Raw genomic sequence first — 19,592 nt, 5'->3', positions numbered from 1 at the left:
TTATATTACACCAGAGTGAGCTCTCTCCACTCACTTGTCCAAGTCAATCCACAGGGTTTTTTGCAGGGTTAGCTTTATGGTGGATCAGCCTCCTATCCAATGTAACCTACCACTGTCAGGTCTATTGCCAGTAACTGACATGGTGAGTCTGTAGCAAGGCAGTTTCTCATTAAAGCAGCTAAATTAACATTTGACTGCAATCGTAGTACCAGTAGCCAGTGATAGAAGCAATGCTGTTTAGTAGGCAGTGATCTGGCGCACAAGAAGATAGGAGAGCTGCAGCTCAGCTCAGTCAGAGAATTCAGATCATCATGATACTAAAACATCTGGGAATGCCATAATTCATAAAGTCCACGAGGAACGACAGCAATATACCTGGCATTGTTATTTGCAACAAGAAAATAGAAAAAAACTCCGTTTCCAACAAGAAAATATTTTTTGGCTTAGTTATAGGATCAACTAAAGGCTCCTCAAACATGTAAATTCTATGCTGCTAATCTGTTCTTTGTTATTGATTATATTTTGCCATTGAAACCACAAACATTACATCTTAGACCCACTGAGTGTAACAAAATTTCAGTTGCTGACCCAGACTATGACAGTTTAGAAAAATTTCTGTATTTAAAAAAATATTCTTTATTTGAAAACTGCATATTATTTCTGCACTATGACAATTAATAATCAAATTAATTTTCACTCGAGTAATCACACATTCCCTCCCACCTAGCTGCCAATAACAAAGAAGACATCCTCAAAAACTGAGTGTAATTAATTCCCAGTCTCAGAATCTGAAAAGGCCAGTTTTTTTAATTGAAGATACTCAGAAGAGCATGACCAACCTTGATGAGATGATAAGAATTATCATTAAATGACAATTTTCAACTTATATGTGCACTAACAACATGAACTATCTTTTTGCAAGCAACACAAGTTTGCACTGCTGGGCTGTATCTAACAACGTTCAAATACGTTCATCTGAACATTTGTTTGGTTTTTTCCTCCACATGTTACTGTAGCTTAACTATTTTCAGTAAAGCAGTTGTTTTTCTTAGCCAAATTCTAAGAATGAGAATATTTATGTTTAAATGCTACCTGTAAAGCAAATTATCATGAATTCTAGCTTAACCAGTAATAGTAATGTCGATAAATTTTAGTAATTTTTTAATCCCTCATATTATGTAACCTGTCCTGGGGTACAATGCAAAAATGTGTATTCTGTCACATCTGTTGAAATGTGGGAGGGGTGGTGATCCTTATCTCTGTGGGAGATATCCTCTGCTGATGTGCCATCTGATAAAATCAGGGGGATGATCATCGTTATCTATTCACAACCCATCCTTCCTCCAGAAGATATATTCTGTTAATGGGCCATTAAGTCCTATTGTGTGACTGATAAGATTACATCACCCCATTGGGAGATGCCCCAGCCAGGGGCAGGAGCCAAGCCTTTCCTACCTAGATAAAAAACTGGGGTTTGGGACGCGAAGGCAGACCTTTCCACTGGATCCCAGAGGAAAGTCGGACCTTTTCCACATCATCGCTGGATCTTCGGAGGAAAACTGCACCTTCTACAGGAGCACTGCTTCAACAGAACCACATCTGTCATCCAGGAGGATGCAGCCACCATTTATACGGACTGCTACCAACACCCTGACTGACAGGGTGTCAGGTTGTATTCTGACTCTGTCAGTGGTTTTTCTTTTGTATTATTGGATGTATTATATTTTTTCTCTTTATTCCTATTAAATTGTATTACTAACTTGGAGTCTCTCACTGGTTTTGCTTTCAAACCAATACAAACCAATTTTCTAAGCATTATTAGATGGTGTAATCTCATTTTGTAAGTGCAGAAACTAAATCTAAAATTTGAAACCCATGAGTAGAAAAAATTCACCTTAAGGGATATTCCATCTCAAATACCATGCATTTCTCCTAGAGGCAGCACCCTCCCAACAGGACACAAGCATGAGGATCTAAATCTAAAAAAACAAACAAACAACCAGAAACAAAACAAAAATAACAAACACTAAACAAAAGCAACTAACAAAACAAACAAACAAACAAACAAAACAAAAACCCACAACCTGGAATATTTTTGTCTTTATTCTTTTGAATAGTCCAGTTGGTCAAGAGTGGATAAAGGTAAGCATAGGTGTAAATGTTGCAGGGCTTTCAAAACTATATCAAAACATGTTTTGCCTTATTCAGCTAAATGCATGCAAAGGGAACACAAGAAATGTGCACAATGCTGCATAAAGCAGTACAGAGAATTTATATAAGCTTTTCAACTCAGTGTGACATCTGAGGCCCCATTTGGTCATAAAGGCACCTAATGCCAGCTCAGCTACCCAGCATGGAATTGCATCCATCACACAGGAATTACAGGGTAGCCTCATCCTGCAGCAGAACAGCTGGAGCCTGGGCAGAAAATCACAAAGCTCATAATTTCAAACACCTAAATTACACACCAGGAGTCATCTTCAAAGCAAGCTGGAGCAGGCTGCAGCCGGCCCACGAAAGAATCTATAACATTACAAGCCTAACCCTGAATTTATAAGGGAATAGTCAAATTTAGTATGTGTATGATGGTCTCATAGGACTCAGATGGAGTAATGCACAGATATTAAGATGGGTTCGATTTCTCATAATGTTTCAGGATGGTTGATAAAGATACACATTTCTCTTCAGTTGGCTTGTTCCTGAATGACAGGTGAGACATGTCTCAGGTAACATGGGCTTTGTTTTCATCTCTGGGTAAGTCAGACTTTAGAACCACAAATTTATTTTTGTGCTTGTGGGTTTGCCCTCAGTTTCCTCTACTGCAATTCCCCATCTTTTAAAAGCAGGAATCTGAATGTATTTAGATTCCCTGGGTGCTCATTAGCATTTGCCTAATGTGATTAAAATATTTCATTCTGTTACGCTGAGAATAGCACAAGAAAGTCAAGAGTTGAGTATTTTGGTCACGCCTTTATCTAAAATTCTACTGTAGTTTGTTTCAGAAAATTTTTCTCAGGAAATCTAGAAAAATAAATCCGGCTTACTATCAAATAGTATTCATTCAGACTGCCAGACTTGCCAATGAAAACCAATTTTGCTGATGTCTTCCATTAAACTACAAGTCTCCCTTAGAAAAAAACAACCTCTCTTAAATTCACTGTACTTTGTTTAAAAAAAATAGATACATTCCAATCCCAAAACATTTTGCAAAAAATATAACTACTGCTGATGTCCTTTCAATACAAGAAAAACTGCTGCAAGCCACCACTTAGATATGATATTCCCAAGGATAAGGAAAAAAAGAACCATGAAAAGACAAAGCCTCAAGAGGACAACATTCTTTTGGAATATTTCAAAAGATAATGCCTCTTCTAATGCTTTTAACAGGACAAAATGAAGAGCCAAAATGAAGATTACTTCAGACTTGCCATAACTTTTATCAATGGTTTAGAAGTAAAAATTGTGACTAATTGTGACTAATACATTGAACACATTTTGATAAATTGATAAATGAAAATGGCAGAGCAATTAAAAATCTGTCAAATTTACACTTTTATTTGAAACACCATCAAAGTGAAAGCTTTCTGCAGCATATAAACACAGATAATGTGTTACATAGAACTAAACAGGTCTTTTAAGCTCTGTTTTTTAGGAAGATCTTAATGAATTTCTGAGCCATCAAAGTGAAAAACTTTGTCACAACCTCACTAAAACACTGTTAATGGAAAGGCCATGTCTTGCCAACCACTGTATACCTGTGCAATCCTTTCACATCTGAGGTCTGTATACAGAAACAGAGAGGCACAAATGCTGTAAAAGAAACAGGAGCTAGCACTAAATTTTTCCTTCCCATCAGTGATTTTTCTGTACTCATTCCTTCCATGAAAAATGTGTATAATAAATTGTCAATTGCTGCTCTATTGGTTCAGAATGACACTATATTATACCTTCTTTCTGCATAAGACAGGTAAAGTAATATTACAGCTACCCTCTTGTGATGGCTACATTATTGATGCACTAAGCAAATAATATTGTCATATTCTCCTTGTTTTGCAATGTCAGGATACTATTTTTATCATCTGAAGACAAGAAAAGGCAGATCAGTGTTTTTCTCTTTCCAAGGGGATTACTTTATCAACTCTAAAGTAGTTCAAAGGACATATAGAGGAATTAAAGCATAAAATTAGTTAAAATATTTTAAAATATAAAAATCTTCAATCTATGGCAAGTAAATAACTATACCTCTTTTCATTCCTGATCATCAGGAGAGCTGTTGAATGTACAAATAATAAAATAAAGCTTTTGATTTGCATTTCCAAATATAAAACCATGCCTTTGGTAGATCCTGATATATTATCCTACAAGGAGTAAACACAGTGTCTAAAGGGACATTAAGACTACCTAGCTTGTTTGAGACTGAAAGTCTTACTGTTCTTTCAAATAAAAGACACAATATCTACCAGAAAGATATTATCTTAAATACCAAGACCATTCATAAGAAAGCTGGACCTTTTAGTTCGGCATGCTAACATCCAGAGTAGGAGAGTTAAAATGTTAACTATTCACCATTCAGTGTTAATATTTACAACTGGACTGCAGAGAACACAAAAAAAACCCCCACACATTTTACTGTCCACATTCGTCCTCAAGGTTTAAAAATATTCCCCATAAAATCCAATGAAGTTAGCATCTTAGGTGAGGACAGTAGAGTGCAGTAAATATTGCAAAACTTGCACCCACACTGAGCTTAAAGTTGAATTCTTGAAAACATATTGAAATATTCCTTTCTTTGGACATTACTGTCTTCATAAACTGCTTGCTACTTTCCTCACTTGAATCAGATTCCAAGTGAGGACAAGCCACTACTTCCAACATCACATTAAATACTAACTATGCTTTACTGGCAGTTAGTAAAGTACCTACATAAGTACAGATGCACGTCAGGGCAGAGATTTGTCAATTTACTTAATTCAGCTATGTCACTGATGTACTCTCCCTGATTCTAGCACGAAATGGCTACTAAAGTTACAAATATGTTACTAGCAAAAATAGGACTTAGGACTGTTCTTTGACCCTGAGCAGCACACATACTGATGTCACGCTACACTTTATCCTGGGTGCCCCCTGTGTTCCTGCAGTGTCCTCGTAGCCTTAGACAATTTTATGTGGGCTGTTTGCATTTCAAAGTGTCTGATGCCAAGTATTGGAGCTTTCTTGCAAGTCATCACAGTAGTTCTTTCCCCTCCTCCTCTCTCTTTTCTTCTCTTTGAGAACAACTAGAGCTTCACGTGGAAGAAAGAAACAGATTTGCTCACTCATCTGGTTACCACATTTCCCATTGTGGGAAACAGCACTGTGTTTTTCACACATTAAGCACTTTACATATGACTATGATTAATTAGAAAATTCCTTCTGTTGTCAGCTTTATATGCTGACTCTCATACTACCATCAGTATTTTCCCAGCTGCTGCAGACAGTGAGCTACACCACAGGGAATAACATGGTCCCCCCTCTCATGCTATTACCACTCCTTCTTAAAGGGTGGATCTCTCTTTAAGCCAGTGAAAAGTTGGAAAAAAGAGCAAGCAACCAAGTAGAAATGGGGAGCTGGTGCCAAAGTTGTGCAAGGAGAAAGCTCTTCCTCTCTGGCAAAAATGGCCAGTATAATAATACTTGTCACCAGAACATGTGCCACCCACTTTCCTGAGGATAAAAATCTTGCTAAACACTAAGGTCCACATCTTAACAGCTTGACAGCTGAGACTTAATAGTGTACTGTTACACTTCCCAGGGACTAAATAAGGTACTGTTAACCCTTAAAGGAAGAAAAAACTTTGGTTTCAGGTTTTCAGAGTGGGAGTTGAAACAGTAAATTTGATTCCTCTTACACTCAGATATTATTTCCCTTATGTATTCTTTTGTGAAAGTCTAGATACATACAAACTTTTCAAACCTTCTCAGCTTACTCTTCTAGCTCTAGCATTTTTTGCTGCATCACGCAGAACAAGGAGCAGGTTTATCAGCTAAAAGCCTTGATAAAAAAAGTCATCAAATCCCTTCATTCTTAAAGAAAAATTAGATTTTTCTCTCTCATGGATGAGTTCTTCAGAGTCTTCCTTTCTTTTGTTAGCTACCTCACTTAAAGCCACTACAGGTAGACAGTGGTTTCCAGGTAAAGAACAGGTATTTTTACAGTGGCAGGAGTGCTGCAGATCAGTCTGAAAGCTAACAGATTAAAGACATTGGTAACATAAAGTGATGAAATTAAAATAAAAATATCTTCATAATAAGAGCATTGTCTGGTTTTAAAATTCTTGCTAATCCATTTTAATAATCTGTGTATCCTAAAGCAGCAGAAAAAAGCTTAAAGCACATGGTGCACAGGGACAAAAGAATATGGGGAGAATATTATACCAATTAAATCTCACATAAATTGTTTAATTGCTAATTGAGGGCAAGGTGAGGAGAGGCTGGTATTTAGTTGATTAAAACAGCTGCTTCAAACAAGCCATTTGAAGTTATCACAGAACCATTTCAACTAGAGATGAAAGGACTCCCAGAAGCACCTTGGAGGCCATTCTGCAAATCCAAACCACGACAACTCTCCCCTAATGGAGCTGTATTAGTTTCTTTCTTTCTCTTCCCCTCTGACAGAAATTTCCAATGGAAAGAGTGGCTCTTCAGCATTTGCTCTAATTGAACAGCTCCTGATTAGGTTTGCAGCAAAGGACAAGCAGCTGATCATGAGAACACATGGTATACTGACCAGGAGACTGCTATATCTGAACAGACTAAGGTGCAAGTAACAAAGATTACCAAGAAATTAATTGAGGGAAATATGCTTGCCAATGTTTCAGTACTACAGTGTTTCACTAGCAAAAATACTATGTCAGTGAATAAACCGTATTATCCAGATTAATTTTAAAATTTTTCATACATACTTTATTTCTTAAAAATCCAAAACATATGCTTTAAAAGTTTATAGCCAAAAGGAAAAAAGTAGCAATTCCATGTTCTAAAATATATATTTATAAAATAATGCCATTATGTTGGGATCAATACTCTTTACAGTCGGGAGAACTAATTTTCTTGATCGCTTTTTGAAAAATCTTACTTTGTAGGGTCAGACAGGGAAAGAATCTAGGCATGTTAGTGTCTGAGTTAATTTCTTTTTCTCTTGCTCTCTGCATAAGATGTCTAAGGGTGCAGAAAGCCTCAGCTGTTTTAAAATGAAAATGCCTACCTCATACCAGACAGATATATAGGAGAAACGGAAATTCTCCTTAAGTGTCTTAGAAAACATAATATCTAGAACATCTCAAAAATATTTTTGATCTAAATTCTGGGAAAGATATTGGCCTCTAGACATACAAAAAGATAAGCTGAGTGCACCTTGTGCTGAATAGACACCGAAGTCAAAACCAAAAGTCTTCAGAAGATCTTCCTAAGCAAGAAAACTTCTCTGACTTTTCTATCAGATGGGATTCCAGGCACATGGCATAATCTACTGAGGAGAGGACTGTTACTTCTTCCATTTAATGAAACCATAATCCTAAAGCAAATTTTCTCTTGAACAAGGCAAGACATACAGTACTACTCCTTTTGTGTACATGAGATACCTATCATGAAAGTCTCTGCCACAGTTAGTCACCTTGGACTCTCTTTGTAAGAGAAAAGCAAACTTTTAAGTCCTGCAATATATCTGTTCTAGCATAGACAGCTCCATTAGTCTAGAAAAACACTTATCTTTCTCCACAGATAACAAATGAAGCCAAGATAAATCAACCGTATCAGAAGTTGTCCTCTCCATAAACAGATGCCACACGCACAGATTCAGACATTACAATATGTTGTGCGTGGTCAGTGGAAGCCTGGACCTGAAGTATTCTGCAGCCAAAAGTGAAACAAACATCAGTCCCAGGGAAGAAACAGTTGCACTCGACTGTCTTTGCACAAAGATTGCTAATAAATTATATTTAGTAAAATATTTCTTACCTGGTAAAGAAATGGTGAAAATTTGGGGGCTAGTATTAAATTTCGTCATTGAAAGAGAAGTTCTGAAGAAGAAGGGTAAAAACTTCAAAATGACTGAATAGAAAAACATAAAAGCATGAAGACAAAAAGGGACTGACAGAGTAGACAGCCATTGAAAGAGCTTTAAGAAGACTTCTAGAGACTATTGAGGTGAGTGACATCAAAAGACATAGATTTAGTTTTACTGAATTGTAGAAATTATGCACCAGGGAAATTTAGGGTAGGAAGAGGCACAGAGGCAAGCTGGGGAGGACTTGAAAAGTTCTGCTTTGATGAAATGTCTTTCACTGACCACAGACCAGTAAAAGATTGCTGAAAAATTCAATGGAAGAAAACCATGAGCTTGTCTTAAGGGAAACCTGGGATGTTTCTAAATCTAGGTTGTGAACTCAGCACTGTGAGCAGATGTTCTCTGATGCTACACAGAACATCCTGATACTCATGCCTATGGCTATAATTAATGACGCAAAATATTCCTGCAAATTTTGTAAGATACTTAATAATTCATGTCAAAGCCTCAATATTAGCACCAGAAAAACATCTTCCAAAATTCAGAAAATATCACAACTAAAAATAAAATATTAATTATTAGTTGAAAAATTAATGTTCAGAGAGTGAGGAGGGTGGGCACTTCCATCTGAAGACAGCATTGAGATGGGCACTACTCAGTTGTCATTTAGCACATATTTGGGGTAACAATTACAACTTTTGTCATGCTCACACTTACCAACAATTTCACTTGGCTCCTTATTATAAAGCTTTTTGTTCCAGTAAAGAAGTCTGAGAAAAGGAAAGGAGACCAGAACAACAAGGCAGATACCCAAAAACATATGCCCTGTGAAGGCTGCAAAATCCAATCCCTGAAAATAAAAACAAAAACCTAAATTAAAAATCACTTCTTTTTCTATCTCACCTACAGGGAAAAATATTCAGCTTTATGTACATTAACAATCAACAATAAATATAAAGCAACATAGTAAGTTCCAAGTACAGTATGTGTTGTATTTCATGCTTCGAGGAGACAAGCCACATTACAATTTAATTCAGATACATTACAGATGCATTAAAACATTGTTTTAAGTAAGTTACTCTGAAACACATCTAGTGCTCCTGAAATGTACAGTAAAAAACCCAAACTGAATTATTAACTTTTACTTCTTATTTGATTCACTGTAAATTTGTTTCAAATCACTCAAAGTCTCAAAAGTAGTTGAATTTTAATGACCAGCTTTTGTTTTAAACTGATGACAACAGAAATGTTTATAATAATTCTATCTGAACCATTCTTCTACAACAAAAGTATTACAAGTCAATATTGTGTTTATTCTTCTTCCTGGTTCTTTATATTTTGCACAATGAAACCTTTTAATGGTTTAAAGGTTAAGCAGAACATATTAAAAGGCTACTGTTTTCAAGCAATAAGAATGAATAGTGACAGCTTGCCCTAAAACTCTAAAGTTTGCCATGCTTTGAGAAGGACATTGGACCAGATGACCTCTAAGGTCCCTTTCAATTGAGTTATTCCAGTGTTCCATATTGCACACATAGTAGTGGATCAGGGTTAACCTTTGGGCTGGGCTTTTCTGAAGTAGCCATGACTTGCCTGTCCAAAAGAAGTTACCCGTGAAGCTCCAAGAAGGATCACATCCAAGTACTCTGGTAGTAAGGAACTGTCTTGTATTCGAAAAAACAGAGGTATTCTGAACTGGTGACCCCAGCAGAGCAGATCTCTGACACCTGGAATAAAGCATGGCTCAAGCCCTGGATAGCCCAGGTTGTCCCAGCTGAATTTTCAGAGCACCCACTGATTTCCCAGACACCAGAAAGTTGTTTGATCTCCCTGTGACGCTCCTCTATGTCTCTGTTGTTCCCCGATTTCTAACTATGAGTTTCCTATAAATCCTTTGGTAATTCCAATGCATATTAAAAACAGCTTTCCTTGCAACAACAGCTAATCCTACCTCCAGTGTGTTAAGACTATTGGGAATTTACTGCTTTAAATGTGTGTTCTTCTATATTGTCAAATGCTAAAAGAATTTATGTGGAAATTTCGTTGTTGAAATGTCTCTGTTTCAAAAAAAGGAAGAAAAAGTTTCTTTATTGCACCACAGGGCATAATAAAAAGACAGATAACACCAGAAACTGATGACAGTCATAAAGAACTTTCATAGCCAGATAAAGATTGGTGCTCTTTGGCAAAAAAATCCATTGCTTGCAGACAGTGAAATAAATCTCAAACAATAAATATGCAGACCTAGGATTAGGATTTGATCCTATTAAAATACGTTTTTAAGCTTCCTGAGGTAATGTCATTCCTACTTGCTATTTAATAGTAGATTCCTTGACTCTTCTACTCCCCAGACACTAAAAGGTGAAATTATACCTCTTCATTAGTTGGCCTTTTGCTGTAACTTAGCTACAGCCATTGCTTTTATAAAAGCAGAAAGAAGACTCTTCAGGAATTGGAATGAGATTATTTGAAGAATTGGACAACAAAAAGTGACACCACAAAGAAAAATAATGTACCTTCATTCAGTTTGCCTACAAAATAGGTCAGCCACTCTGGTGTCTGACATCTCTGTAAGACAGATTTTACAAATCAGTTTTTATAAAGATTGGCCTCTGGGCATCAAGTTAAGATTCAGAGCTACAGGAGACATTTCTATGAGGAATGAAAATGACATTCATGACTCTAGGATATTTACAAATGAATAAAAAAGGAATTCCTGCAAAGGCTCAGTATTTGTGAGACCTGCCCCTAAAGTACATAAACTCCATATCCCCTGTTTATTTCCTTAATTACAACCAATGACAATAAATTGACAATAAATCTAATTTATATTTGGCTTGCCTCTAAGATTATAGCCAAAAAGAAAGTTCATAAAATTTCGTCCAGAAAAATAAGAACTTCAAACCTTAAAAAGTGAACTGGCTTTAGTTCAGAAATTTTCCAACTTTGACAGTATGCCATTAAACAAGTCAGGAAACAGTCACAATGCAAAATCATTATTCAATTTTTTATGGTCTCTAAAATGACCATAAGAGAAGTAGGGAGCTAAAATTATTTACTCTGTAAAAACATTGAAGATACATCAGCCAAAACAGAAACGACTAAACCTGACTGGAAAAAAAGAAGTATCCTCTGAATGAAAAATGACTGGGAAACAGGTAGTTGAAGACCAATAAAGTAGTTAGGAGTGGTCAGATTCTACTCAATACAGAATTACCAGAATAAGAAAAAATACTTTTGCACTCAGACTAGTCTTACAAAAAAGGCAGTGGAGATGAAACTTTTCTTAGGCTGCAGTAACCACAACATGCCCCATCATGAAGAAAGATGCCAGCTACCAGACCAACTACGACAGTAGAAATTCTCTGTAGAAATACACAGAAATAAAGATAATCGATAAAGTCAGAAGTAAAAAAAGATAAATAGGAATCCAATTAATTTTTGGTAACTCTCAAGTTTAAATATGTGATGTCCTCATCACATATTAAAGGATCTTGAATTTAAGTAAGTAGCTTATTGCAAATAAACACAGATACAAAAAGTCACTTGCCTTTACATTTTTATTATCACACCAATTTCAAAGCAAAAAAAAAATTGTCTGGTTCCTGACATGCCACAATGCAGAGGCTTCTCAAAAAATCCAGCACAAGAAATATGTCACTTGAAACCCACAAAAGTAATTTCTTGATGAAGAAAATCACCTCAACCTTGAAGGCAAATCAAAATATGAGGGTATGAAGGTCTCAGGTCTGACTCATAGTTGAAAGGAATTGAAAAGAGATAGAGATCACAATACTCTTTAAAAAAAATCAGGATTAACACAGCTTCATGATATAAGAGCTGACGTAGATAAGCCTTGAAAGTGATTTGCAGACACCATCACAAGAAGAAAATATATCTACTAGATTTTTTGGCATCCTATCCAAGAGCTTACCCAAACTTTTCAGAGGGAGTAGCTGGGTTGAGATTCAGGATTTTGTTAAAGTTCATAATATCAGCACATTGATCTTTCATATCTCTGAGATCCCAGGTGAAAAAGAAAACATGCTGCTGTGCTCTTACTGCAGAACAGCTTTCTACTTCAGCTGAAACAAATTGTTTTCTAACATGGAGTGTGCCTATTTCAGGACAGAGCTGGCATGACGGGATTGTGGGTGATAATGCAATACTGGAGTCAGTTCTCTTCCCATCCCCTGCTCCTGGCTTTCCTCCCCATTACCTCCTTTCATTGATCCACAAGAGACAGTGAGTGAAAATGAATCCTGATGATCACTAGCCTTGGACAGCTGATGCCTGTAGCCATGAGGAGGCTGAGGACTACCAAGTGCATTACTTTTTATGGCTGATATCAGAAAGGCTCACAGTGAAATACAGACAACTGCCTTCCCTGATGCTTTGGGCTGGGTGCTTAGCACCAGCCTCTCTGCAGCACAGGGAATGTGTTTTCAGGGAAAAAGAAGGCTGATTTCACACCAGGCATTGTCAGGTAGCTAGTAGCCAGCTGGCAGCCTCTTGGGGAACTTTGGGAGGCTAAAGGGTTTTTTTCACTGTACCACAGATACCAAAAATGAAGCAGAGGATACCAAGGTGGTGGCACATTTCCTTTTCCCACACCCCAGAAGGGACATGCAACATCTCCAAAAAGCTACATTCATACCCTTTGTGGCTGTTGATAGCACATTTTATACCTCCTGAGTCTTCTGCACTTCTGGGACCAGGATTCAGCATTGTAGAAAAGCATTAAAGTGCTCCCCATGTCTACTGCGTACAACAAAAAGTCATTTCCACAAAGATTTTCTTTTCCTGCACAATAGACTGGAATAGAATTGACATGCACAATAGGCATGAAATATTTTTCTTCCTGGAGATTTCAATCTATGAGATAAATACAAAACACACTTCAAATGTCCCTTACTTGAGGCTATGATGATTGTGTCAAATTCTTCCTGTTCCCCAGCCGAGAGAAAATCTAAAGATTTTGTTTTAGCAAGACAACAACCTAAAAGTTCCACTGCCTAGAAATTCAGAGCTGAAACAGAGTGGCATCTTTCCTTGGTTTATAGTTTAAAATGCAAAGTCAAATCTATCACTTTCATATTAGGAGGAAGTATCATATTGTTTTCTAAAAATGCTACCTTTCTATCATCTTGATTATTATTTTTTCATTGCTTCTGGAGATGTGAAATTAAATTCTAGTAATTCAGACCTTTCCACAAGAAATCTGCCTTTTTAGAGCCATGAGAAAGCAAAAATGATAGCTAGGTGCAGCGATTTGGGGAACAGCAAGTATTATGTTTCTAGCCAGAATGTCCTTTACTTAGTATTTTAAAACTAATAAAATTAAGAGGAGCAGGACTAATTTATTATTTTTCCACTGGCTTAAACATCCCTTCTAGATGAGTGACTGAGATCTACATTGTCTCTCATGGGAGCTGCTCATGATGTCACTGAGCCAGAAACCACCGATGGCCTAACCCCGTTACATGAAGATAATGTTTATTTGAAATGCTGATGATCCTCCTTTTTTGTTTTACATTATGCTTTTTAATTATTACCATATGGATATATGGTAAAAATTCTGAAATCAGATGTAAGCCCATGCATTTTAGTTCATGCACTTTACCTAAGTTTAATTTTCTCTTGAGAAAAAGAATCAATGAAAACATCGGCAGAAGGGATAGAGTTCTACAAACTGAGTAAACTTTTAACAAGCTTGTATCCAGCAAATTCAACAAAAATAGCCTACTAAACTATGGGAATCCATTTTACCAGTGCTTGAAATATCTCTAAAGATTCATATATAGGATTTTCTCTTCTTTTTTTTCAGAAGTACCTACTTTCATTCATAAACTTTTTGGTACCACAATTTTTCATTAAATATAACCAACTAATATCACATCATGCTAAATTCCATCATGAAGGCTGAAAGTCTCTAAAAGGCAGCACAGGAAAACCTAATGTCTGTCAATTTTCCAGGAAATTCCTGTTAAATGACAGGAGTAATTCTGAGTGGTATGCTGAAACTCCCAAATCCTCAGCAAACATCAGATAAACAGCACAAGCTTTATCACATGCTAACAAAAACAGTAAATAAAAGGTTATAAGCCAGTGGCTAGCATATGCTAAAACTGCCTTTGCCCTTATCATTACCTCTTTTATGCAGATTTAGCCTGGATACACCTGTGCACATGTTCACTATCACTGTGTTCACAGCATCATTTTGCTCTGGAGACCTATTTGCCATCCATTCTTTAAAGAACTTGGAATCACAGCCTGTGCTTGGAGCACATCAGCTTCTGATCTCAAAGGTGTGTTTGTAGAAGTCTGTGAAGTTCCCAAATACAAGAAGATTTTGCTGTCCAACCCTACTGAGAGCAAGGACCATATCCAAGTGGTTCATGCTCTATTGTGCATATAAACATGGAGTTTCTGAAGTCTGAAGCTCATATCTCTTCAAAATAAAATATAATTTTGTTAACAGTGACCATTCTGCAGCAGAATTCTGAAGACAATAAAACATTTTAAAATATAACATATTCACTAAACAAGTTCTCCATTTACTTTCATTTTCTTTCCCTAATATAAATGCTGTTTTGTGAAAATTCTTCCAACTCCCAACTAAGAACAGCCAAGAGCACAACAAATCTTCCTCTCCTATTATGCAAATGTTCCACTGATTCCAGTAATGATGGTAGGGAATACGTCAGGATTATAAATTAACAACAGCAACAACGAAAAAATCCTTTTGACATTCATTTGCATCTCAAGACAATTAAAGAGACTTATTGCTACATTTTAACGAGCAAAATGTTACAAAAATCTTATTTATTCAAACATGGTTTAAATAAAATATTTTTAATATGATGTGAGTTTTCCCCAGAACCTAGAGAAAAAAGTCTCTCCAGTACCACAGTAAACAAAAAGTAAAGCATTTCTAACACTATAAGCAGATAACAGCACCCAAAGTAACAAAGCTGCATTTCATTTCATATTGTTATAAAAGTCAACTTGCATCATATTTTACTTGGATGCTTTTAGAGGTTGATGTACAGCAGTAAAAGTTCAGGAAGACTAGTAAAATTCTCCTCCTGATAGTATCTAAATAAAGTAGAGAACCAAATAATCTACATAGGACAGTTCATTATTCAACTTCCAAGTACTCCTGTACTAACTGTGCAAAAATGACACTGAGAAGGAAGTACAAGAGAATGAAAAAGAGAATTTCAACCAGAATATAAAGTGGGAAAAATTCTCAGAATTCTTAGAATGTCCAAAAACATGACCATAATGCCAAAAAGAAAATACTTGGTTTTTATCTCTATAGAAAACATCATAATAGAAACTATAAAATATACTTCATGAAGGAGTGTTTCTAAGATGTCATTAATGCATTCAAGAACTTTTACCTCTGAAACGGTTAAAAAAAAAAAGGAAAAGGAATAAAATAAATTTTACTTGATACTAATGTAGTAGGCTCCCCATGCATTTTAGACACAGAACTATGATAGCTCATATAACCCCTCTTCACGACATCCTTTACTAGTAGTTTCAGAAACAAGACAGCAATGTCTATATTTCTCCTTCTGATCAAGAGAGCATGCTGGAGTGGGTGGACAAGATTAGGAACCCAGCTATTAGTTCAAGAGCTCAGACTGTAAAAGGCCAGATGGTCCAGCTCCCTCTCTGACCTCTCTCTTGGCTTTATCCATTTACCCAGGCCAGCTCTCTCCCAGCAAATCTCCTTTAGAGAGGGTGAGCCCTAAGCAGTGAGGACATACCCCAGACCATGACACTCTGCCTCAGGGACAAGGATAGGTACTGACCCTCCTTTATTTATATACATAGAAAAAATAATTGAGGCTATAAGAAAGAAGCAGTATAAATTCTATGGCTCTGCTTTGAACCTAATCTATTTCATTACGTTCTTATTTCTGTGGTGCAACAAAAGATCTGAAAATATTCCAGACTGAAAACATCTGGAAAGATTTTTGTGCTTGTTTCAGACACACAATTTGCTATAATGTCATATTTACTAGGGTATTTATACTTCTGAGCCCTCCTAAAAATATCAATAGCTCAAACAAGAAAAATATAACATGGTTTCTTTTCAACTATGATTGCTTAATCATTTCCCATGTCTTTAGCCACTTCTAAAGGTTCTATAAAGATGATGAGTTTCTGAGTATTTAGGAAAATGACCTGCATAGCGGGTGCTAATTATTGTCTTTTAGATCAGAAGTCTTAAATAGGTGCACAGATTTCATATCTAAAATTTAAAACTAAGCTATCAAGTTCTCAGGTAACAATAAATATTACAGTCTTCAAAGTCACCATCCAAACTAGCCAACTAGTTTGCAATACATTTCAAAGATTTTGATGGTAAACATTCAGTTTATTAAATACTGTGAACTTTCAAAAACCTTTTCCAACCTGGACAGTACTTCATTACTTTGTGTGCACTCAGTTAATTAGAAGAGATCTTTCTTTCATAAAGCAATAAACACATAAGTGACTCCAAATGAAAAAAAAACCAAAACAAACTTCGGATTTTATACTACAATTCCCTCGTCTACTTACATAGCTGTTTTTGCACTAGTTCAATTAACACTAAATTTCTTTAGAATTATTTATTGGGGTGGGGGGGAGGTTTATGACCCCTGGCCAAAACAGAAAGCTTATACCTGGTGTCCTTATAGATGTGCCCATTACATTACTGCCCCTTCCATGGTGCTGCTTGCTGGTGAGGAGAAGGGCAGATCTGCCCCATGCCAGGAGGGGCTGCCCCTTGCACCCTGAGCAGAATGTCTCCCTGCTGCCCCACAGCACACCAGGGAATTGGGATGGGAGTGCCAGAGGCAGAAGGAAGACTTGATGCCCTCATGTTCAGGGGTAGCAGGGATAGGTAAAAGCACAGAAAACTGAGCAAACTCAGCTCCATGCAGATGCTGAGGGCTGCAAACGCTTGCCAGCAGAGCCACAGCCAGTCCACAGGGCAGAGAGGCCCATCTGGGTGGGAAGAAATGGTGGGACTGGGATGGTCCCACTGGCTGGTTAATGTCCTGCAGTCCCACCCAGAACCAGCCACCATAGCTTTCCCTTTGGCACCAGGCACCCAGCAAACAATAGAAAAGCCAAGTGTTGGAAGCTAAAATCTGTCTCTGCAGCCTGGAGATAGCAAAACATTGTGAAGAGCTGGGAGCCAGCTGCAGCCTGTGCTGCATAGGAGAAGCACCCACCCCCCTCTCACACCCCACATCCCCTTGGGCTGTGCTTGAAGGATAAAGCACCTCATATGTGTCATGGCTCTACAGGGGCAAAGCAACACCTCTGTAAAATGCTGAATTGTCATATTTAACTTTTGAGAGAAAACCTATACTGAAAAAATTGATGGACTTTAATCTTTATTTTCACTTTTTTGTTTTTTTCCAACTTGTTGTTCTGTCTGCAGCCCTCCGTTGTTCTGCTGCTTCCCTCACTTTGCCATTGAAAAGGAAATCCTCACCAACAACTAAAAAAGGAAACTGGTATTCTCAGTCCAGATCAAAAAGTCTATTCTTCAACACTATTTTGTCCCCAAAAGACCACTCTCTTCTGTCTGATCATCCTACTAAAAAAGAAGTAGCATGGAAGAAAAAGTACTTGTTCTGTTTATATGGCTGTCTGAGGGAAGAGAAGGATCAACATTGCATAAGTCAACACTACTTAATTTTAGTAGCCAAACGACTGTAGTACATACCCTCTTCCTCAGCTCCTGCTTTGAAACAATAATCACATTTGGAGGATCCCCAACAGCAGTGGCAGCCCCCCCAATATTTGTGAAGATTACTTCCGCAATCAGGACGTGCCTAGGATCAAGATTAAGTACTTCACAGAGCCTGCAGTGTAAAGATAATGAAATTAACTTCTTATCCCATGCATAAATTACCTTAAATCTTGAAATGCACAAAATTTACAAAATACAGTCATTTCACAGAAAAAAATGGCAGGATTTTAAACATAATGTGTCCATAAATGCTGTGTTAAAGCATTTATTGTGCTAGAGTAATTATAACAATATAAATGAGAATTTATAGATTTTCTTTATATTTAAAATGCAATTATTAATGCCTACAGAATTTATGCATTTTTAAAAGCGTTTAATTAAAAGGAGTAGACTATTACAAAAATCAGACTACACAGAAAATAGCATTTCAAATTTTCAGTGTGATACATCTTCTGAAATCATGGTCCTTAAGCTGCACTGACCGGTGGAAAACTATTCTGGTCAACCACAGGCTCTGCACTCAGCAACTGTGATTAACTTTCTTATGGGAAACAGTGGTAGAGGATTGTGCTGGCTGCCTATTAGCCATGAATCATCTATTAGGGATTTCAGCTTTCAGGCTAGGTTTATCCAGTTTATTCTGTTCCTATTTTCCTCCTTCTCTAAAGCTTGATCATGAATGTTTCTACTTGCAATGAAACAAGAGCAGAAAATACACACTCCTTGTGGTTAAAAAATCTCAATATGTTTTTAGCAGTTCAAATATATTTAATATATTTAATTTAGTAGGATGCTGCTTTGATAAGAAAAAGTAAAATGCTTCCTAATTAAGAAGCACCTTAAAGTGCTCTGACAAACACTGAAGTTGACTCAGTAACCTCATGATCCATTTGAACTCAGAGCCCACTTACACAGAGTAATCTTCACACAGATTACTCCAACTCACAAATTACATTTACGCGCACATCCGCATAATCCGCTCTGTCCTCAAGTAAGTGTTTGACTTTAAACTTGGGCTGTGCTAATAAAGGCTGAAAGTTAAAGTCCCACTTAAGCTCTTTAAAATAAAAAACAACTGCTTTCCTCCTTACAACTTATTAAAAGGTTGCTCCAGAATGTAAAGATAGAGGCCACACTTAAAGTATTGTCCCCTATATCTCATAGTATATGTGGGGAAGAGTGTGCAGGAAGAATGCTTTCTCACTGCAGTGCTCCCACACATTTCCTTGAAAGAAGGGTTGAACTTCACTGTTTAGCCTAAGTCTGTGTTATTAAAACCTATATTTCAAAGAGAAAAGAATGTATTGCAAAAAAATCTTACCCTGATTCACTTCCACTATCACCAAGAGTGTCAATTTAAAACTCAGAAAAAACACTCTCAGATGGCATATATGTCAGCACATAAAAACTCTGGGAAATAATAACTGTGCAAAAATACACTATTTCCTCAGCAGCATGAAATCATTCAGTTAAAGGGTACTTTGTAGTACAACTGGTCCAAATATATCAATTGCGATACAAGACCATAATTGTACTTGCAATTTTAACTCCATTGCTCTTTGATTTCCCAGTATTTCAAAATATAATCTAAACTTTTCTTAAGTGATTCTTTCTTTCTGATGGGCCTAGCGGTATCTTGAAAAGATAACTGTAGTGTAAGTAAGAAAAGACTAAGCCCAAAGTCAGAACATCTGTGACTATATGGCAGGAACACAGTTCCTCAGTTTACTTATCCTGGTTATATAATTCCTCATGTGTAAAAATATTAGCCTTTTCCAGTTGCAA

The 19,592-nt window shown here is 36.8% G+C and overlaps 1 protein-coding gene across 1 annotated transcript in view; it reads right to left on the bottom strand.

Annotated features, from left to right (window-relative positions):
- The window catches only part of OCA2 (OCA2 melanosomal transmembrane protein), a 137,897-nt gene that overhangs the window by 83,817 nt on the left and 34,488 nt on the right, over positions 1-19,592 (bottom strand). The window contains exons 12-13 of the mRNA XM_014891888.2: positions 17,781-17,919; positions 8,762-8,894 (exon numbers count right to left, since the gene is read on the bottom strand). Coding sequence (XP_014747374.2) covers positions 8,762-8,894; positions 17,781-17,919 — 272 coding nt within the window. The remainder of the gene's footprint in view (positions 1-8,761; positions 8,895-17,780; positions 17,920-19,592) is intronic.

The sequence above is a fragment of the Sturnus vulgaris genome, chromosome 2, assembly GCF_052056855.1.
Source record: "Sturnus vulgaris isolate bStuVul1 chromosome 2, bStuVul1.hap1, whole genome shotgun sequence".
NCBI lineage: Eukaryota > Metazoa > Chordata > Aves > Passeriformes > Sturnidae > Sturnus > Sturnus vulgaris.
This window is presented reverse-complemented; position numbering and strand designations above follow the sequence as displayed.